This window comes from Micropterus salmoides, unplaced genomic scaffold, assembly GCF_014851395.1.
Source record: "Micropterus salmoides isolate LMB-PRFRI ecotype aquatic unplaced genomic scaffold, ASM1485139v1 Ms_hic_scaffold_2, whole genome shotgun sequence".
Classification (NCBI taxonomy): domain Eukaryota; kingdom Metazoa; phylum Chordata; class Actinopteri; order Centrarchiformes; family Centrarchidae; genus Micropterus; species Micropterus salmoides.
The window spans coordinates 8,357,663-8,379,121 of NW_024041150.1; the positions used below are offsets into that span (position 1 = coordinate 8,357,663).

General features: G+C 42.1%; 3 protein-coding genes across 3 annotated transcripts; all 3 read right to left on the reverse strand.

The window, feature by feature from the left end:
- Positions 1 to 5,612: 5,612 nt before the first annotated feature.
- LOC119911400 (cystatin-C-like) lies at positions 5,613 to 7,452 on the reverse strand. The gene is made up of 4 exons (XM_038730294.1): positions 7,274 to 7,452; positions 6,429 to 6,591; positions 5,985 to 6,095; positions 5,613 to 5,797 (listed from the first exon to the last, which is right to left on the reverse strand). The coding sequence occupies exons 1-4, from the start codon at positions 7,435 to 7,437 to the stop codon at positions 5,717 to 5,719; spliced, it is 519 nt and encodes a 172-aa protein (XP_038586222.1). The 5' UTR covers positions 7,438 to 7,452; the 3' UTR covers positions 5,613 to 5,716.
- Positions 7,453 to 11,154: 3,702 nt separating this feature from the next.
- Positions 11,155 to 14,755, reverse strand: LOC119911408 (cystatin-like). Its single transcript, XM_038730301.1, has 4 exons — positions 14,598 to 14,755; positions 12,580 to 12,752; positions 12,059 to 12,169; positions 11,155 to 11,627 (listed from the first exon to the last, which is right to left on the reverse strand). The coding sequence occupies exons 1-4, from the start codon at positions 14,644 to 14,646 to the stop codon at positions 11,547 to 11,549; spliced, it is 414 nt and encodes a 137-aa protein (XP_038586229.1). The 5' UTR covers positions 14,647 to 14,755; the 3' UTR covers positions 11,155 to 11,546.
- A 2,269-nt stretch (positions 14,756 to 17,024) lies between these two features.
- Positions 17,025 to 20,635, reverse strand: LOC119911407 (cystatin-F-like). The gene is made up of 4 exons (XM_038730300.1): positions 20,445 to 20,635; positions 19,284 to 19,462; positions 18,352 to 18,468; positions 17,025 to 17,496 (listed from the first exon to the last, which is right to left on the reverse strand). Exons 1-4 carry the CDS (start codon positions 20,491 to 20,493, stop codon positions 17,416 to 17,418), a joined length of 426 nt encoding a protein of 141 aa, XP_038586228.1. The 5' UTR covers positions 20,494 to 20,635; the 3' UTR covers positions 17,025 to 17,415.
- Between the last annotated feature and the right edge of the window lie 824 nt (positions 20,636 to 21,459).

The window sequence follows — 21,459 nt, forward strand, 5'->3', positions numbered from 1 at the left end:
TGTCCCCGTTTAACTGTGTTAATCATAGACTGTATGAGGTGTTAACAGACCTGAAATCAGATTTACATTCAATTCAATTTTATTTATATAGCGCCAAATCACAACAACAGTTATCTCACAGCGCTTTTCATAAAGAGCAGGTCTAGACCGTACTCTGTGATGATATTTACAGAAGCCCAACAGTTCCCAACAAGAGCAGCACTAGGCGACAGAGGCAAGGAAAAACTTCCTTTAAGAGGCAGAAACCTCGAGCAGAACCATGACTCAGGGTGGGCGGCCATCTGCCTCGACCGGTTGGGGTGAGAGAGAGAGAGAGAGAGAGAAAGAGAGAGAGAGAAAGAGAGAGAGAGAGAGAGAGATGTAAGGAGAGAGAGAGAGAGATGTAAGGAGAGAGAGAGGGGAGGGAGGCAGCCTACACAATATCCACACAGAGGTACAGACAGTAAAGGTGATGTTGCTATAGACTAAATGAAAAATGGTACAGATATTTATAATAGTGTTAATGATAACAGTCGTAATGTTAATGATTATAATAACAATAATAATAATAGTCGTTGCAGCAGAGGGTGTCGAGCAGCAACACGGGGGCAGCAGGTGACCCGCAACCACAGATCCAGACTCCACAGCTCCAGAGCCAGAAACACCTGCAGGAAGTGATAGGAGGAGAGAGGAGGGGGACGAGAAAGCACAAGACTACCGGAAAGGGGAGAAGTTGTGTTAGTAACATGCAATAATGGGATGAGGTTGCATACAGAGGGAGAGAAAGTAGAGGAGAGAGGAGCTCAGTGCATCATGGGAAATCCCCCGGCAGTCCAGGCCTATAGCAGCATAACTAAGGGATGGTTCAGGACTACCTGAGCCAGCCCTAACTATAAGCTTTATCAAAGAGGAAAGTCTTAAGCCTACTCTTAAATGTGGAGATGGTGTCTGCCTCCTGAACCCAAACTGGAACCTGGTTCCACAGGAGAGGAGCTTGATAGCTGAACGCTCTGGCTCCTAGTCTACTTTTGGAGACTCTAGGAACCACAAGTAACCCTGCATTCTGGGAGCGCAGTGCTCTGGTGGGGTAGTAAGGTACTATGAGCTCTTTAAGATAAGATGGTGCTGACCATTAAGAGCTTTGTAGGTAAGAAGAATGATTTTAAATTCTATTCTGGATTTTACTGGAAGCCAATGCAAAGAAGCTAAAACAGGAGAAATGTGATCTCTTTTCCTGGTTCCTGTCAGAACACGTGCTGCAGCATTCTGGATCAGCTGAAGAGTCTTAATGGACTTTTTCGAGCAGCCTGATAATAAGGAATTGCAGTAATCCAGCCTAGAAGTAACAAATGCATGGACTAGTTTTTCTGCATCATTTTTAGACAGGATGTTCCTGATTTTCGCAATATTACGTAGGTGGAAAAAGGCGGTCCTTGAAATTTGCTTAATGTGAGACTCAAACGACATGTACTGATCAAAGATGACTCCAAGATTCCTCACAGTGGTGCTGGAGGCCAGGGCGATGCCATCCAGGGAAACTATATCTTTAGATAATGCGTCACAGAGGTGCTTAGGCCCCAGAGTAATAACTTCAGTTTTATCTGAGTTTAACATTAGAAAATTACAGGTCATCCAGGTTTTAACATCCTGAAGGCACATTTGAAGTTTAGTTAACTGATGAGTTTCATCTGGCTTGATCGATAGATATAACTGAGTATCATCTGCATAACAATGAAAGCTTATGGAATGTTTCCTGATAATATTGCCTAAAGGAAGCATATATAAAGTGAAGAGGATTGGTCCAAGGACAGATCCTTGAGGAACTCCATGATTAACTTTGGCATGCATGGAGGACTCATCGTTAACATGTACAAACTGAAATCGATCTGATAAATAGGACTTAAACCAGCTTAGAGCGGTTCCTTTAATGCCAATGAAATATTCCAGTCTCTGCAATAGGATCTGATGGTCAATGGTATCAAATGCAGCACTAAGATCTAATAAAACCAGTACAGAGACAAGTCCTTTGTCTGATGCAATAAGGAGGTCATTAGTAATTTTCACCAGTGCTGTCTCTGTGCTATGATGAGCTCTAAATCCTGACTGAAAATCCTCAAATAAACTATTGCTCTATAGAAAGTCACACAGCTGTTTAGCAACTGCTTTCTCCAGAACCTTACAGAGAAATGGAAGGTTAGATATAGGTCTATAGTTGGCTAAAACATCCGGATCAATTTTGGGCTTTTTCAGAAGAGGTTTAATTACAGCTACTTTAAAGTACTGTGGTACATAGCCTGTTGATAAAGATAGATTGATCATATCTAGTATAGAGGTGCTGACTAAGGGTAGAACATCTTTAAGCAGCCTAGTCGGGATGGGGTCTAAGAGGCACGTTGATGGTTTAGATGAAGAAATTATTGAAGTTAGTTGGTAAAGATTGAGTGAAGCAAAACAGTCTAAACATGTATCTGGTTCTACAGCTGTTTCTAAGGTTCCTGAGTTAAGAGATAAGTCGGTGCCAGTTGAGGGCAGGTCTTGGTGAATTTTGTCTCTAATAGCTAGAATTTTATCATTAAAGAAGCTCATGAAGTCGTAACTGCTGAGAGCTATGGGAATACTTGGCTCAATAGAGCTGTGACTCTCTGTCTTTCCGTGATATTTGCTTTAATTTGTGAGTTTCAGTATTATACCATGGAGCTAACCATCTTTGTTTTAGTATTTTCTTTTTTAGAGGGGCTACAGAGTCCAGTGTCATTCGCAGCGAGCCTGCAGCACTATCAACAAGATGATCGATTTGGGAGGGACTGAAATTAGCATAGGAGTCCTCTGTTACTTTGTGACTTGATAATGAATTTAGAGCTGATTGAATCGCATCCTTAAATTTAGCTACAGCAGTATCAGACAGACATCTTGTATAGAAATTTTTGCCCAATGGCGAGTAGTTCAGCAATACAAACACAAAAGTTATCAAACAATGGTCGGATAAAGAGGGATTCTGTCGAAGATAGCTGCAACTCCACCTCCTCGGCCTGTGCCTCGAGGAATGTGAGTATTAATATGACTGGGAGGGGTGGATTCATTTAGGCTAACATATTCTCCATCACCCAGCCAGGTTTCAGTAAGACAAAATAAATCAATATCATAATCTAGGAAATGACTGTTGGCTCAAGACGATTGTTAGCTCGAACTTAGCTTAAAAGGAATGTTAGCTCGAAAAGACTATGGCTCAAAACGACTAGCTGGCTCAAATTTAGCTCGACACGATTGTTAGCTTGATCGACTCTTAGAACAGCATGGGTGCCTGTCCTTTCGAAACGGTTTCCAACAATGACTCTTCAGATGGTTCTGTGTAATGGACCATCTTGAGCGGTCAGGTTAGTGGTTGGTGGGACACCGGCTGCGGATGTTGCTCGAGGTGTTCAACTGGGGGCGCTAGCATCTCGGTGCTGGGGGCCCCTATGGAACTGGCTGCTGTAGTTGCTGGAAGTGTCCAGCCACCAGGAAAGGAGCTGGTGTTGACAGAACTGAATGCATGGCACGCTGACATGATAGCTTGAAAGGTTAGCTGTATTGTCTGTTCTCTAAATCGTAATTATTATATTTTTAACCGTTTTCTGAAGAGCGGCTATAGTTCGTGTCTTGATTGTTCTTGAAGACTGTTTGACCGTCGCTGGCGCTTGGAAACGCTTTGATCAGCTGTTTGATGAGAGGCGGAGGATTCTTCGGGTGCAATGTTTCTGATTGTTGAGGAGAGTGGACCGTGGAAGGCGGATGGCGTTAAGGCTGGACTCACCCACTCCCTGGCCGCCTTTAGGATTGTAGAAAGCAGGGCCTCAAGCGTGGAGACGGAGGAGAGAATTCGGCTTCTGGTGCTGAGTCTGCTGACGTGAACGGACAAGATGTCGCCAGTTCGTCCAAATAATTCAGCGTCCGACGGGGATAGCGATGTGCCGATATTTCTCAGAGAGGTAAGTGGATGGAAGTATCCCAATTAAAATCTGGTGTCAAATATTTGAAAGTGTTATGGGGGCCACTCAGTCATCAGAACTACAGCAGACGGGAGGAGAATCCCATTGAGACTCAACATGCAGAGATCTGTAGAAACGTCCTACATATTCAGAAAAAGACTCCTGTGTAGGCCAGAATTAGGCCGGTTTCCATTGATAACTTACTTAAAAAAGAGCACTAATCTTTCTCAAGTCCCCAAGACTCCCTCCAATTCAAGGCTCACAAAACTGAGAGAGCTAACTAAAGAGCTGAGCCCTGACGGGAGTCCCTAATGCCGGCTGGTCCTGAAACTAACAAATCCTGCACCATGTCACACCTTTCTCAAACCAGCACTGCTTTACAAAGACCAGTTAGAGGAAACCAAATAATCCCTCAAAGCAAAAATACTTATTTGGAAGATTGGGAGGAAAAAAAACAACACAGACTAGATTGTTATCTAAACAAATCTGAATATCTCTCTGCTGTCAGAGAAATCAGGCAAAAATTAGAAACCTTCTGCATGGAGATGATGCAGAGAAACTTGTTACCTCGAGCCTTGACTACTGGAACTCCGTGCTTTCAAGTCTCTCCAGTTAATACAAAACGCTGCTGCACGCTTACTGACTAGAACCAGCAGGAGAGATCATATCACACCTGTTTTAGTAACTTTGCACTGGCTCCCGGTAAAATTGTGTATTGATTATAAAATACTTCTCCTTACATACAAAGCCCTTAATGGTCAGGCAACATCCTATATGAAAGAACTCCTTACACCATACTGCCCGTGTGTGCGATGTTGCAGCCTTGCAGAGTGAAGTTTCTCTCATAAATGTGGGACTAATGTCAGAATATTCAAGTTTCTTACTCAGAGATGAAATTGTGTCTGGGATTATTCCCCCTCTCCTTCTGTTACAGTGGACCTCATGTGGAGCTGGACCTTTACATCTTCATCATATTCCACATAAAATACAGGATAGAGATCTGAACTACAAGAAGAACACTGAAGAGAATCAGGCTACAAGTTTAGTCCAACAAGCCTCCCTGGCTTTGTCGGCCGCCAGGATATTAGATTTAGCCGTTAATGTGTCTTCACATTCAGAATTTCCTGACACTGCCGACGTGCTTCCTCTGCCTCTTTTTATACGAACGCGCACCAACTCCAGTTAAGTCTCAACCTCAGAGCCACCTTAGTTTAACTCCCTTCGTAGTGCAGGCAGAAAGGCAACAGTAACGCCAACCACCCAGGGAGACCTTACTGCAGTACATCTAAAGAAAGTGGTCCTGACTGAATGACAGGTCAACTTTCTCTTGTCGTTGCTCCTTCCATGTTTGGATGGATCAGGTCAACATCCAGCTCATAAAGATATTACTGTAGCACTGCAGTGGGAGTTTACCAGCATGTAGTGTGAAGCTGTGTCAGACTCTTGGCTCATGGAGGTCCAGCTTGGAAAGGTCTTGTTTGCAGTCTGTAACCTCACCACTAGAGGCGGCGGAAAGCTACACCTTGTTCCTTCAAGGAAGGACGCCTCTATTATTTGCCGTGTTTACATCTTGAAGAACCCTTAAATTAGACGACCGTATAGAGCTCCATTCATTTAAACACCAATATTAACACATCAGTAAATGAATGAAACTGTCTCATAATGTACCATTGGTTTGTAGTGTTTTTATTATTGCAGATTTTACAATAAATTTGAGGAGCAGACAGGTGGAGGTAACTACACCATCAGGGATGAGGCAGCTGCTGGTTTCAGGCTTTACAGCTGAACTCCAGAGTCCTGGTCTTTTTCTGCCAGGGAACCACCAAAACCTCAACGTGACACTGAAGCGTCTGGAAAACACAACAGGAAGTGGATTTTTCCCACATTAATAAAAGACCTTTAAATCTTGCACGCAAGAGACAGAAGAGAACATGAACGGAGAAAAAGAGAGTGACCAAACAAGAGGCTGCTGGACAGACAGCGAGCTGGCCTTCCTCCTGTTGGACTGGTCAGTAATATGAACCAGTTCAGACTCACCTTGCGAGGAGCCTGAAAGTTGCATTTGGACAGATTTTGGACGCTGGGGGGTTTACGGCAGACGGTCCTGGAAATCACCAAATCCACGATGTACAAAGTCCCTTCAACAACCTGAACCACAAACACACGAGACAGCAGAGTCACTAAGTACTGTACTTAAGTAGAAGTGTGAGGTACTTGTACTTCACCTGGGTAACTGCTGATGGCTGCAGTCACACAGTGCTTTAGAATTTGTCTCTCATTCACTAACACTCAGCTGGCTCGACCATCAGGAGCAAACCTTTTACTCCGCTACATTGAGAACTTTAGTTGATTACGTTGTTCGCCTCCTTCCGATAACAGAAAATCGGAATCAACTGATAAATGATATCATGGATTCAGCTACACGTTTAGAGGAAACCTTTGACCCCACAGAGTGCACATGAAACCTTTCCTGTGTCGTACCTGACTCCGTGCCTTGCTGATGGAGGAGATTTTGTAGAGGAAGGGGTCTTTTGATTGGGTGTTGTAGTAGTTGGTGGCGACGAGGAGGGCCTTCTGGAGGTCGGGGTCGTCCTTGTTGATGTTGGTCACACCTCCAACTCTGGGCCCGCCAACACCTCCAGCGCTGCAGGGGGAGAGGAAACCATCACCTCTGACCTTAGAGTGGCGCTTGTCTTCAACACTCGTCACTAGAGTTTGTGCTGATAGAGTTTAGTCTGCAGGACGTCTGAGTTTGTACTTTACCACTTTCTACTACAGTACATTTCTCTGACAGAGTTAGCTGCTTTAAAGATTAAACCATAACAGTTCAGAAAATCGTCAGTCGTCTTCAAAATAAAGTATTTCAGTCAGGGGAAGTTTTGCTGCTTGGCAGATTCTAACTGACTCCACTTTGGCAGCTGCAGTGATCACAACTCAAACCCTCGTCTCCTTTTCACACGTCGATCGCTTCACTAAACATTTAACACGAGTTCTCTTTAGTTTCTCCCCACTAGATATCTGCAGCTTCAGAGCTGAAAGAGAAGCTGTTTCTGTTTGACTGAGGAGTTTTATGTTGCAGAGTTTCAGTGTGTGACTTTATCATGCTTCTGTTCTAAAACTGCGTCCAAACAACAAGAAAAGCTGTTCAATTCAGCGCTGAACAAGCTGCTGCGTACACAGCTTACAGAAATTCCCACCCGAACAGAGTTAAATCCTGTTAGACGGAAAGAAGGAAGTCAGGCTGAAAACTGGAGGTTTGGAAAAGGAGGAATCCAGCGTGGCCCCTTTCCAACATTAAACCGTGTTAAAGAAGAAGAAACTTTTACCCAGAACGCCGAGCAGAGAGACGAGCAGCAGCGTCTTCAGTCCCATCATGCACTCTGTCTGTGAGTTCTCGTCTGTTTGGTGTGAGGCCTCGATGCTCTGAACACAGATCAGCTCTGTTCACAGGAACAAACTCTCCTGCTCGTTCCTTTATACTCGTCGACATGTGACGTCACTTCCTGTTGCAGCCCAGCTGACAGTGATCAGCTAGTTCAGGCTCCAGCTCCTGCACAGGTGTTTCATCAGAAAACCTAAAAAAAACCCTCTCCTGAAGCAACAAACTGAACCTGGACCGGCCAGTTTCATAAAGAAGTGGCTCTGAAGGGATTTCAACTGTTTTCATCCTGTGTTAGTTTCAAATAAATGAAGTTGTTTAATAGTATTTTGCACCACTAATTATAGGAAGAAACCCCACTCATCAGGATTTGAACCCTCAATGTTACATTAAATATTAATTAGCACCGTGTCAGACTGAGGTCAGATCTCACTGCCGACCTCCAACAAGCTGCCTAAAGTCCTCGGTCTGTGCGTATTGTTGGGATTTTGTTGTTCTGTGTTGTAATATTTAAAGGCGCCCTCCAGCCACTTTGAACTCGATCGCTCTGTTGAACTGTGCTATTTTGTCAATAATAGAACACATTTAAATGAACATCCGCTGGCTCCACATGAAAATACACACCGAGTACGGTGACAGAACAAAATACTTTCTTGCACTGTGTTGGCTGAGACATATTTGTTTACCAGATGTTGTTTAGATAAGTTCCAAATAGACAAATGTGACTGAGGATGTCTTTGGCCCAGGATAATATTAATTGTTGGACTGATCTGGCTTTGCCTTCATTCATAAAGATCTTTTGATCTTGAACCGTTGAATCTTTTGGCCGATCTGCTAAGCGGGGCAGGTGCAGTGGACTCCGTGAGGGCTGATGCGTATGCTGGGGAAAGGAAAAACATGTTTATAGAATATAACACACCATCAGAGCAACCTCTCAGCTTCCATCGTGGTTGAAATGCAGACGTACGGAGAGAAACCTGTGGAAAAGGCAGATCATGCAGTTCACAAGTTGTACATGTGTGAAAAAACCCAGAAGTAAAGACAACATATGGAACATTTGTAAGGCCAAATTCTTCTTGTAAGTGTTGAGGCAACGCTATTAGCTTTTGACCGCACAGAATATCCATGTCCAGTAAAAACTAGTTTCTTTTAACCAAGCGAAAAAGTTTACGGTCCAGTAAAGCAATAAATGATATCTTCGTGAAGTTAGTAACGTCTTGTTGATGACGTGTGTTTACTCTTAATCTCCAAAATGGCTGTTTCAAAACAGAATCTTTACCCTACAGAATTAGCTGTGATTTACTTCAGTACAAATGTTAGTAAATGTGATAAATTTCCATTTATTTTCCTCATTAATTTTCCTAATTCTTTGCCCAATCTGGGAAATTTACCTCCACAACATTTTATTTCTGGAGGCACTGAAATGAAATTAAACCAGGAATTAACCAGCACCACTGAAGACTGGACCGCTAATCATTTTAACCGCAACTGGTTCCAGCGAGCTGTGTTCATGGATGTTCTGAACGTGGTTCACCATCGCATCTCAGTTAGAGTGAAAGAAGCTACAGTCAGGTACAGATGTTTAACAATGGCTGGCCTCCACAGATTCAGCTGCTTTCTTTCTGTAAAGAAGAAAATGTAATTATATTATATTAAACAACAAGAAGTTTTGATACAGTATATAAACTATGACCTATGATTGTGCAGCTGCTCTTGTCACTTCTTTGCCTCCAGCTTGGCCAAAGCCACCAGTGCTGCCCTTACAAAACTAATTACACAGCTACAACACTCAGAACACATTTAGAAATATCAGATTATACACTGAAACACAAATGAACACACGTAGAACATGCAAACACAGAGAAGCCCATGTCTGGATTCAAACCTGTCTCATGAATTGAAATTAATTAATGAATTATTAGGATGTTATACTCACTCACACACAGACAGCACATCATGTTAATTAATAAACATTTTTACTACGTCAACAAACGTTAGTTCAATATAATAATAAGAATAAATAAAGAATAAATCATTTGAAACATTTCACAGTACACAACTCGCCGCTGATTGCATCGCTCCTCAGCTTCAGACTTCTGATACCATTTCCTGCGCCGATGTTTCGGTGAAACGGCCGTAAAATGAGTGTTGCAGACTGTGTATAAGACTGTGACAGGTGAAAGTGTGACGCGACTTCTGTCATCTGTCCTCCAACCCAAGACGTCCAACCACTGATTACAAATACCACACACCCACATGGCAGTAAACTAAACCAAGAGGAAGAAACTAAAAAGTAAAATGTAGACCCTGCTGGCTAACTACACATTAGTTAACTTAGCTAACTAACCTAGAAAGCCAAACCGACCATCAGACAGACAGAGATATGCCTAAGTTCTAAATAAAATGATACATTGGTTTGCTAGCTCACAACAATGTTTATTGTGGTTTGATGCTCTGTCTTAACGAGTTATGACAGCATGTTTTTTTAACGAGGCATGACAGTGCGCCTGCGCAAGCTCATATGTCACCACCCCGTTTTAACAACCAAGCAACTTTTGCAACTTAGAACACAAAATTAAGCTATTTGGGGGAAAAATTGGAATAAAATTTGGGTAATCAACATTGTAAGGAAATGAATCAGAAAAACTTGTGGTTCCTAGAGTCTCCAAAAGTAGACTAGGAGCCAGAGCGTTCAGCTATCAAGCTCCTCTCCTGTTAAGACTTTCCTCTTTGATAAAGCTTATAGGTTAGGGCTGGCTCAGGTGAGTCCTGAACCATCCCTTAGTTATGCTGCTATAGGCCTAGACTGCCGGGGGATTTCCCATGATGCACTGAGCTCCTCTCTCCTCTACTTTCTCTCCCTCTGTATGCAACCTCATCCCATTATTGCATGTTAACACAACTTCTCCCCTTTCTGGTAGTCTTGTGCTTTCTCGTCCCTCTCCTCTCTCCTCCTATCACTTCCTGCAGGTTTTCTGGCTCTGGAGCTGTGGAGTCTGGATCTGTGGTTGCGGGTCACCTGCTGCCCCCGTGTTGCTGCTCGACACCCTCTGCTGCAACGACTATTGTTACTAGTCCTATTGTTATTATTACATCATTAACATTACGATTGTTATCATTAACACTACTATAAATATCTGTACCATTTTTCATTTAGTCTATAGCAACATCACCTTTACTGTCTGTACCTCTGTGTGGATATTGTGTAGGCTGCCTCCCCTCTCTCTCTCTCTCTCTCTCTCTCTCTCTCTCTCTCTCTCTCTCTCTCTCTCTCTCTCTCTCTCTCTCTCTCTCTCTCTCTCTCTCACCCCCAACCGGTCGAGACAGATGGCGCCCACCCTGAGCCATGGTTCTGCTCGAGGTTTCTGCCTCTTAAAAGGAAGTTTTTCCTTGCCTCTGTCGCCTAGTGCTTGCTCTTGGTGGGAACTGTTGGGCTTCTGTAAATAGCATCATAGAGTACGGTCTAGACCTGCTCTGTTATGAAAAGCGCTGTGAGATAACTGTTGTGATTTGGCGCTATATAAATAAAATTTAATTGAAAAATATGAAATATCCTAGAAATGTCAAAATACACCGGAGGAGGGCTTTAACTCTTTATATGTGTAATACCTGCAGCTGGGAGTCTGATGCTGCGTTCTCAGAAATATTTGACCTCCAACTACTAAAACTATCCTTGAACACGACTTGTATTCCTTTGAAATCTAGTTAAAAGACCTTAATTGCATCATAAATAATTAGTGTTTGTGATCTTTTTTATCTTAAAGAGAATATTAATCAGTAAAGTAATGAAACTTTAAAGAAAAGAAATTCAGTCTCATAATGTACCACTTGGTTTGCAGTGTTTTTATTATTATAAATTTACAGTGATAGAAATTAAAATTAAGAATCAAAGTTTCATTCTGGTCTGAACTCAGTTTTGATTGGTTGAATGATTGATTGATTGAATTTATTTGTGTGTGTGTGTTGTAGGACAGGCCACCTGCTGCTGTACATCCTCCTGACCAGCAGGTGGCCTCGTCTGCACTCAGCACAACCAAAGATTACAGACAGCACAGTTTCTGCTTCACTACACGTAAATACAGAAATAAATCAGCAGGAAAACTTGTGAGAAAGGTTTAGTGTTACAGATGATGAGCTGCAGGTGGAGCCGACGACACCATCACAGTGAACTCCATCAGGGAGGAGGATGATGATGAAGAAGGTGGAGGCAGCTGCTGGTTTCAGGCTTTACAGCTGAACTCCAGAGTTGTGGTCTGTTTCAGCCAGGGAACCACCAAAACCTTAACGTGACACTGAAGCGTCTGGAAAACACAACAGGAAGTGGATTTTTCACATTAAAAGACCTTTACCTACAAATCCTGCTTGAAAGAGACAGCAGAGGACGTTAAGAAGAGGAAAAAACAGTGAGCTGTCCTTCCTCCTGCTGGACTGGTCAGTAATATCACTGTGCCTTGTGTTGTCACACCTGCTTGGTAGTAATGTGATCATAACAACTGAATGTGAACAGCTGTCCTTGTATACCACAGTTTGTATATCACATTTCCAACCAGCTGTGAAATCAGGTCATCAGTTCTTGACCAATGACCACAGACGTTTTTAGTGAGGTGCCAGTGACCTTTGACCTCCAAATTCTAAGCAGTTCATCTTCCAGTCAAAGAACGTCCCTCCAGGTGTTCCTGAGATATTGTGTTCAGCTGTACAAACCCCCCATGGTGCACCTGTTCAGACTCACCTTGCGAGGAGCCTGAAAGTTGCATTTGGACAGATTTTGGTCGCTGGGGGGTTTACGGCAGACGGTCCTGGAAATCACCAAATCCACGATGTACAAAGTCCCTGCAACCAACTGAAATACACAAACACACGAGACAGCAGAGTCACTAAGTACTGTACTTAAGTAGAAGTGTGAGGTACTTGTACTTCACCTGGGTAACTGCTGATGGCTGCAGTCACACAGTGCTTTAGAATTTGTCTCTCATTCACTAACACTCAGCTGGCTCGACCATCAGGAGCAAACCTTTTACGCCGCTACATTGAGAACTTTAGTTGATTACGTTGTTCGCCTCCTTCCGAGGACAGAAAATCGGAATCAACTGATAAATGATATCATGGATTCAGCTACACACCTTTACCTGCTGCAACATTAGGGACACGTTTAGTCATTAAGGGATTCCAGACTCTGGACCAGACAAGGACCAGAGAGGTCCAGCTGTTCTGCTGTTGACCTTTGACCCCACAGAGTGCCCGGATGTGTACCTGACTCTCTGCCTTCTTGATGGAGGAGATTCTGTAGAGGAAGGCGTCATTTGATTTGGTGTTGTAGTGGTTGATGGCGACGACGAGGGCCTTCTGGAGGCCGGGGTCATTGTTGTTGATGGGGAATGGAGCTCCAGGTACTAGGACGGTAGAACGGCTCACCACCCCCAGCACTGAAGGGGAAGACGAGACATTCACATTTTTTGACCTCTGACCTTAAAGTGGTGTCTCCAACATTTGCTTCAATAAAGTTTGTTCTGATAGAGTTTAGACTGCAGGAGATCTGACTTTATTTTCGTCTAGTGCTGCTTTCTACCTCTACTGCAGTACATCTCAGAGTACTTTTTACTGCACTACAGAGCTGTTTTCAGAGTGTTAAACATTATAATTTGATGATTGAGGACATAAATAACAAGCTGACAGGACGCACAAAGGCAAACAAACACTGCAGTCTTGTTTGTTTGAGTTTATAATTAGAACAAATATGAAGTAAAACAGCTTCAACAAGTAGAAGCTATTTTAATTCAACACGTTATTTCCTGGAGAGAAATTCTTCCTGCTGGTACATCCCTCATATTTGTTAAATATCTGATTAAATCTTTTCATGTGACAACACTGAAGAAATGACTCTTTGCTACAATGTAAAGTAGTGAGTGTGCAGCTTGTGTAACTCTAAATTTGCTGTCCCCTCAGAGTTAATCTCTAAACGGGGTCAACAAAGGTTCCACTTGATGCGATCGCTGAATTCTTTTAATATCTCCCAGAGGATCTTATGTCTTTTATCTGCTGGTTTTATGGATTGTCTGTGAAGGACAAGAATAGTCTCAGCACTGTAAAAATCCGCTCCAAGATTATTGGAGTATAGCTGACAGACCTGAGCTCCCTCTGGAAAAAACGAGTGGTCCAGAAGGCTAAATCCCCACTGTGACACATCCAGTATTGTGTCCCTGAGCAAGACACTTAACCCAACTAGTTGCTCCAGAGGTGTATGACCTCTGATAAATAGCAACTGTAAGTTGCTAAATGAATAAATATCAGTCATTCAGACCACGTTCTTAGTCAGGAATTCTGTTTAATGCCCTTGAGATAGCGCTACCTCACCAAAAACTGACCAATATGCAAATTATTTTATTCCTTCTGCCATCAGCAACTAGACATGGGCCAGACATTGTAAACCTGAGAACCCTCGTGTATTTGTTCCTTTATTATTTATTGTCTATTTCTTTTCTTGAAGACAAACAGGAAGCACACAGGGAAAACATTCCTGTGAATTTGGGTGTTTCTAGTGTTATGAAAAAATGTTGTTCAGCAGCTGACTGTCAGAGTCCAGAGGTGTGTCTATGAACGCACCAGCAGGAATGACATTTATAATCTGTATTACAACTATACAGCGTATTGAATATATGTCATTCTTACTCAATATTTTTATAATATTGACATCTGTGTTAATAAAAACATTTCTTCTCATTGCTGTTAATCTTTGATGAAACAACCACTGCAGATAGTTTCTGACGATTGATAATGATCATTTAATATTAGATGACACTAATTAGATCACAGTTCATCTCCACAACCTAAAACTCTTTTCACACAACAATCACAGAGAAACGGTGCTTCACTAAACATTTAACACGAGTTCTCTAGTTTCTCTCCACTAAATATCTGCAGCTTCAGAGCTGAAAGCTCGTTTCTGTTTGACTGAGGAGTTTTATGTTGCAGAGTTTCCTCTTTAGACACCAGTGTGTGAATTTATTGACTGTAGGAACAGTTTTAAGATCTCAACAAACTGGTGTTTGTGTCATTTATTCTCAAAACTGAGCTTGTTTATAAAAATGCATCCAAATAACAAGAAAAGCTGTTCATGCACAGATGACGTCATTTTATAGTTTTACACGTGAAATTGTTAAAATCATGTTAGCTTGAAAGAAAGAAGCTGAAAACTGGTGGTTTGGAAAAGGAGGAATCCAGCGTGGCCCCTTTCCAACATTAAACCGTGTTAAAGAAGAAGAAACTTTTACCCAGAATGCCGAGCAGAGAGACGAGCAGCAGCGTCTTCAGTCCCATCATGCACTCTGTCTGTGAGTTCTCGTCTGTTTGGTGTGAGGCCTCGATGCTCTGAACACAGATCAGCTCTGTTCACAGGAACAAACTCTCCTGCTCGTTCCTTTATACTCAGCAGCTGCACCTTGTGTGACTCGACATGTGACGTCTCAGAGACTGAAATCCACTGGAATCACGTTTACTGAGCATCAGTCAGGCTTCTTCTTAATGTTCACACTGGTGTTGATTTGACAGGAAGTCTCTGAAAAACTTACGTTGTTTAATAGTATTTTGCACCTTTTACCCCTAATATTTATATAACACTAATTATAGGAAGAAACCCCACTCATCAGGATTTGAACACTCAATGTTATAATTATTAATCAGTGAAGTGTCAAACTGAGCTACCAGAGGAGCTGATTTGAGTTCACATCTCATTGCTAACCTACAACAAGCTGCCTAAAGTCCTCTATCTGTGCGCGTGTAGTTGTGATTTTGTGGTTCTGTGTTGCAATATTTAACTTGTAATATTATATGTGTAATACCTGCAGCTGTAAGTCAGAGTTTGATGTCTCAGGTTCTGGCTCGACTCTCGCATGAGCTCCAGACCAGGGCTGATTTCAGACCCATCAAAATGTTTATTTAAACCGAAACGGTGGTACTTTGAACCACAGCTAATTCCTCATATGTGTAAAACACTACTTGGCAATAAAGCTCCTTCTGATTCTTTTGATTCTGTTGCATACTGAAGCACACCGAACGTCACTATCTTTGTAATCAGGCAAGTGTTTATTTAAATGTCGCTGCTGATTGGGTAACACCTCGGACACACCCACCAAACAGGACATTGCATACCTCAAAGCCTGTTTGACACCAAAATATTTCATTATAAAAACATCCTAGCTTTCTAAAAAAAGTCCTCTCTTTCTAAAATGTCCTCAACTTGAAGGTTACAATTGAGGTCCTCTCAAAGATACATGGGCATACACTCACTGTTCATTTTAATGCATATTTAGATTGTTTTTTAAGTAATACACAGAAAAATCAAACTCAATAAGGTTATGTAAGGTGAAGATGCCAACAATGGTCTTCAGACGTGGCCTGGGGTGGTTCTAACAAACATAACGACTGTCATTACAGCAACCAGGAGCACTCACGAACCAGCGGTATCGACGATCGTGGCAAACGACCCCACTGAGGCCTGGACCACGAAGCAGGATTTGAGCTTATCCAGGTAACTTCAGGGTTAACCCTGCTGGGTTTTCAGCACCACGAAGGTGGTTCACTTCTTCCCATGGTAACTTATGCTGAACGGCTAACCTGCTCCGGAGCAGGTTCTGTTCCAGATCAGAGACCAACTCTGTGAAAATGACGTCACCATCTGTAGGAAATCCCACAGACTGTTTTAGCCAATAGGCTGCTTTATGTTTGCAGCGGTGATGTGGAGAAACTCTTGACTCCAGCGATATAATCCTGCAGAGACTGAGCCTGCAGGTTTTTACAGCACAGCAGGATCAGCCTATTTACTGCCTTTAAATGTCTTTAATATTTTTAAAGAAAGGGGTTTTATTTTTCAATATTAGGAGCAGTTTGGTCGGGATATTGAAATACTAAATTTAATATGAACGTAGGCTGTTTATTTTAGGTTAGTATAGCTTTCTTAGGCCTGCTACAGAGACTGCGGTCATGTTCATGTTCATCATGTGAGCTTTCAGCAGCCTAGATGTTGACATTCAGTCTTTCAGACACTATTTGAGCTCATTTTATGGCATGAATGGAGTTTTGTTTCATTGCGTTATGAAGTTAATTTAGAACAACGTTTGGAACACTTTTAAATTAATCTCATTTTTGAAGGGACGAGTTTTTTAAAGTGAGGGGGAAGACCACTTATTCAGCGCCCGAGTCTTTTAATGTGGAGACACACAGCCGAGCTGAAAGAATAAGGCTGATATTTTCGTCCAGCTCATAAGAACACTTTAAATCAACACAATAGAATATACTACTGTTCATTTAGACATTCACACCGTCTCCCTGCATGTGTCAGCTGCAGCCGTGCTGCTGTCGTGTTTCTGTAGTGTTACGGTTTAATCCTCGTTCATAAAATATGACGCTCTGCTGACAGTGGACCTGTTCATGTCTGTGACTGGTCATCTGCTGCTAACTCCGCCTCTTTTATGCTGGATTGGGAAACCCTGGGTTGACTTACCGAGTCGATAACCAGCTTCGTGGTAGCGCTTATCCCGACTGTTCGGGTTAGTGAAACCAGATAACGAAAACATATCCTGGGTATGTTGAACTTGCTTCGTGGTGCAGGCCCCAGGTGTCACTGTCTTGTTTTACTTCCTGTACTTTTGGTATTTAGTCTGTCTCACCAGTGTCTAGTTTCCAGATCATTGTTTCACTACTTGTTTTTTAAAGTTGTTTTTTTTATTATTGCAGTTTTTACAATAACTTTATGGTGATATAAACATCTTAATTTAAATTCTGTTCTGAACTCAGTTTTGATTCAATCTGTAATCTGGGTGTTGTTTGACAGACCACCTGCCGCTGTACATCCTCCTGACCAGCAGGTGGACTCGTCTGCATGCAACACAACCACACAACCAAACTGAATATTTCAGTGTAGAAAAGAGAAATACATCTACAGAACAACTTTTTGTGAAAGGTTTAGTTTTACAGATGAAATGAGGAGCAGCAGGTCAGACAAGTGGAGGTAACCGTCATCATCACAGTGAACTCCATCAGGAATGAGGAGGATGGAGGATGGAGGATGGAGGTTGGAGTCAGCCAGTGGTTTCAGGATTTACAGCTGAACTCCTCAGTTTTAATCTCTTTCAGCCAGGGAATCACCCAAACCTCACAGTGACACTGAAACGTCTGGAAAACACAGCAGTAAGTGAAGTTTAGTGGTATACACTCACTGGCCAATTTATGTGAACTCATTGTCATGTTCAAGACACCAGTTTGAGATGATTTGAGCATTATCCTGCTGGAAGCAGCCATCAGAAGATGGTACACTGTGTTCAGAAAAGGATGGACATGCACAGCAACAATACTCTGTCGCGTTTAAACGAGGCTCAGTTGGTACTATGGGGCCCAAAGTGTGCCAAGAAAATTCCCCGCTGGCGACCTGTAGAGGTGTTGCATGTCAGACCTACAGTCCCACTGGCGCAACACAAGTTGCAGGAGGAGAGCAGCACATAGATTTGGTAAAATTTAATTTAAAAACAGCAGTTTGGAAAAATAATTTTAGCACACTTTGAGATTTGAAATAAAAGCAAACTAGTGGCAGATTGGCCCCAAATAAATATTACTGGATCATGAGGGTCTATAGAGTCTGTCTGTGCAAAGTTTCATGTAGATCGGATTCACCGCCCGGCAGGATTTAGAAAAAGTAGGTTTTGCACATTTTGCGAGGAAAATTTTGGGGCAAAAATAGGGAGTGTCGTGTCCTATATCCTGAGATGCTGCTAGATTCAGGGCACACTAGCATATAAGGTGTTTAAATGTGCGACATCTTGCGTGGGAGGGCCAAAACACACTGATTATAGCACCACCTGCTGGCAGACATTTATAAATATTGGTGTTTGCCATGTGTGCACCGATCTGTGCCACCTCAGTGAAAAATCATTTTAGTTTATTTCATTTAGAATTTTCAACAAGAGCCCCACTTAGCTCAGACCCACCGGGTGCACCTGCACAGTTTTACTACTTGCACATACTCAGACCCACCTGGTGCAGACGACCTTCTGGCTGAAAGTCGCAGTTGGAAAGATCCTTGTTGTCTCGTTTATGGCAGATGGTTCTGGAAATCTCCAAATCTACAATGTACCGAACTCCCTTCACGACCTGAAACACAACAACAGATCAACTAAGTACATTTACCCAAGTACTGTACTTAAGTACAACTATGAGGTACTTTACAGATGTTGCAAACATCTTACTTAAATATGTTTAATATAATTTAATTACTTTAGTTACTTTTGTGATTATAATGTTCGTCAGATTATCAACATAAAGTCTAAATCAACCAATAAATGATGACGTCATCATGGATTCACCTATGCACCTGCTGCAACATCACTGTTTTGAAACTATACCTGCTGTCTCTGTAGTTACTGTTGCTAAGCTGTGATTGGACAATAACTATGCAGGGGGAGGAGCTTAGTGAACATTCACTATGGAGTTTTAATGGGATAAAAAAAAACTTCCAGTTGCAGTTCCAAGAAAAGTAAATTTGCACCTTTAAAATTACATTAATGTTTCAGTTAAGGTGCAAATTATTTATTAAATTTGTTTACACATTAAAATATAATTATTCGTAAAGATGTGATACTAGTACACAGACACAGTTTTACTACCTGCATATACTCAGACTTTCACTCACTTAAAACAAACAGCAGGAGAGGCACGATGATAAACACTTCTACAACAACACGAGTTTTATATTTCACGTGGAACATTTTAAAGAGTTTTACGTCTTAAACGTCCTTTAACACCTTCTATAATAAATCAATACTGGATCCATTACAGTACCTTCATGACATCATCAGTAAAGGGGTAAATTAAGGGTTTCCAGACTCTGGACTAGACAAGGACCTGACGGGTCACTCTGTTCACCTTTGACCCCACAGATTACACATGATGCGTTTCCTGTGTTGTACCTGCCGCTGAGCTCTGTGGATGGAGGAGGGCTTGAACAGGAAGGCGTCGTTCGATTGGTTGTTGAAGAAGTAGGTGCCGTCGAGGACGGCCTGCTGGAGGCCGGGGTCGTTCTCGCTAACGTTGTATGGAGCTCCAGGTAGAGTGAGGCCATGATGGCTGCCCGCCGCGACCCTTAGCGCTGAAGGGGAAGAGGAAGACAGTCACCTCTGATGACCTCTGATCTTAAAGTTTTCGTCTCTAACAGTTGCCTCACTAGAGTTCTGATAGATTTTAGTCTGCAGGACGTCTGAGCTTCTACTTTACTTGGGTATTTTCTTCTTTTTACTTTACTTGTACTAACTGTGATGTTTGTTATTAATGTTGAGCTCTGGACTGTTGGTTGGACACAACAAGTGTCATGAAGGTGTCACTTTGGGCTCTGGGTAATTGCTGTTTTCGTCTGGTGGCGTGAACAGAGCGATCTATCAGCTGTTTCTGGTTAAAGGAGAAGAGTCTTACTTTTTAAAAAGGTCTATACGGATCCTTTCCATCATGTTGTCAGACAGTTGGACGTACTTGCAGCTCGCACCTGCTGGTGGTGTGTTCAAAGACACATAGATAGATTGTACATAGATAAATTATATATATAATTCAGTGATCACAAACTCAAACCCTCGTCTCCTTTTCACACGTCGATCGCTTCACTAAACATTTAACACGAGTTCTCTTTAGTTTCTCTCCACTAAATATCTGCAGCTTCAGAGCTGAAAGAGAAGCTCGTTTCTGTTTGACTGAGGAGTTTTATGTTGCAGAGTTTCCTCTTTAGACACCAGTGTGTGACTTTATCAACTGCAGGAACAGTTTTAAGATCTCAACAAACTGGTGTTTGTGTCATTTATCCTCATAAACTGAGCTTCTGTTTCTAAAACTGCATCAAAACAATCATGAAAAGCTGTTAGGTGGACACAGAAGTTGTCGTGTTATATTTTAACACTTTCAAACAGAGTTAAATCCTGTTAGATGGAAAGAAGGAAGTCAGTCTGAAAACTGATGGTTTGAAAAAAGAGAAATCCTGCGTGGCCTGAAACAACTTCAGTTTCACAACATTTGTCTTCAAACATTTCAAACATGTAAACATTTATAATTAAATTTAACCGTGTTAAAGAAGAAGAAACTTTTACCCAGAACGCCGAGCAGAGAGACGAGCAGCAGCGTCTTCAGGCCCATCATGCACTCTGTCTGTGTTTCCTGTGAGGCGGCGACACTCTGACCACAGATCAGCTCTGTTCACAGGAACAAACTGTCATGTTTGTTCACTGAGCCTTAGTCAGGCTTCATCTGAGCGTTCAGACTGGTGATGGCTTCACAGGAAGTCTCTGCTTCCCTGCATGCATTGCAGCTCTGACTCAGCTGATAGTGATCAGCTGGTTCAGGTCCCGCCTCCTCCTTTCAGCACAGGTGTTGTGTCATCACAAAACCTGTCCTGACCCAACAAACTGAACCTGGATCAGCCAGTTTAACAAAGACGATTTAAACAGTGTTTCATCCTGTGGAGGCTGTGATGTCACAGAACCAAATGTTCATGATTTTATTGTCTCAATATAAAATAAATTCCTGTTCAACTCCAAGTTGATTAACAGTATGTTGCATCTTATACACCTTTACGTATATTTTTAGCACTAATTACAGGCAGTGCTGCTATTACTGTTTCTGAGTTGTAATGCTTTACAACACATCTGTGTTACTTTTAAGTTCCTTTCACTTCTATTTAATGGGCGCATTATTCAGATAGTAAGATTAATTCTTTATAAGATATGTGTAATACCTGCAGCTGTGAATTCACAGTTTGATGTCTCAGGTCTGACTCCCAAATTGGGGCACAATCTCAAAACGTTTGCTACGGTTTCTGCTTTGAATGACGTGTTTCCTCGAAACAGTCTGCAGCGGGCTTTTAGGTATGTTTTCTCTCATTTGGTGGGCGTGTCAGGGTGTTAACCAATCAGCAGTGGCATGTCAATGAAGCCCACCAAATTAAAAAGGCTGTGCACACAATGGAAAAGTACTTGGTTGAAGACAGAAGTCACGTTTGTCGTAAGTATGTTATAGTCAAGTTTTAAAAGGAATAAGCTAGTAATTATTTAATTTAAATGTATAGGAGATTATATTTATTGATTTCTACAAACACTCTTTATCTCA

Excerpts from the sequence above, each read along its gene's own strand:
- LOC119911400 (XM_038730294.1), bottom strand. The coding sequence starts at position 7,437 with ATGTCGACGAGTATAAAGGAACGAGCAGGAGAGTTTGTTCCTGTGAAC. Across the intron at positions 6,592-7,273 it reads CTCTCTGCTCGGCGTTCTGG|CGCTGGAGGTGTTGGCGGGC; the intron begins GTAAAAGTTTCT and ends CTCCCCCTGCAG. Across the intron at positions 5,798-5,984 it reads ACTTTCAGGCTCCTCGCAAG|ACGCTTCAGTGTCACGTTGA; the intron begins GTGAGTCTGAAC and ends TGTGTTTTCCAG.
- LOC119911408 (XM_038730301.1), bottom strand. The coding sequence starts at position 14,646 with ATGATGGGACTGAAGACGCTGCTGCTCGTCTCTCTGCTCGGCATTCTG. Across the intron at positions 12,753-14,597 it reads CTCTCTGCTCGGCATTCTGG|TGCTGGGGGTGGTGAGCCGT; the intron begins GTAAAAGTTTCT and ends CTTCCCCTTCAG. Across the intron at positions 11,628-12,058 it reads ACTTTCAGGCTCCTCGCAAG|ACGCTTCAGTGTCACGTTAA; the intron begins GTGAGTCTGAAC and ends TGTGTTTTCCAG.
- LOC119911407 (XM_038730300.1), bottom strand. The coding sequence starts at position 20,493 with ATGATGGGCCTGAAGACGCTGCTGCTCGTCTCTCTGCTCGGCGTTCTG. Across the intron at positions 19,463-20,444 it reads CTCTCTGCTCGGCGTTCTGG|CGCTAAGGGTCGCGGCGGGC; the intron begins GTAAAAGTTTCT and ends CTTCCCCTTCAG. Across the intron at positions 17,497-18,351 it reads CAGAAGGTCGTCTGCACCAG|ACGTTTCAGTGTCACTGTGA; the intron begins GTGGGTCTGAGT and ends TGTGTTTTCCAG.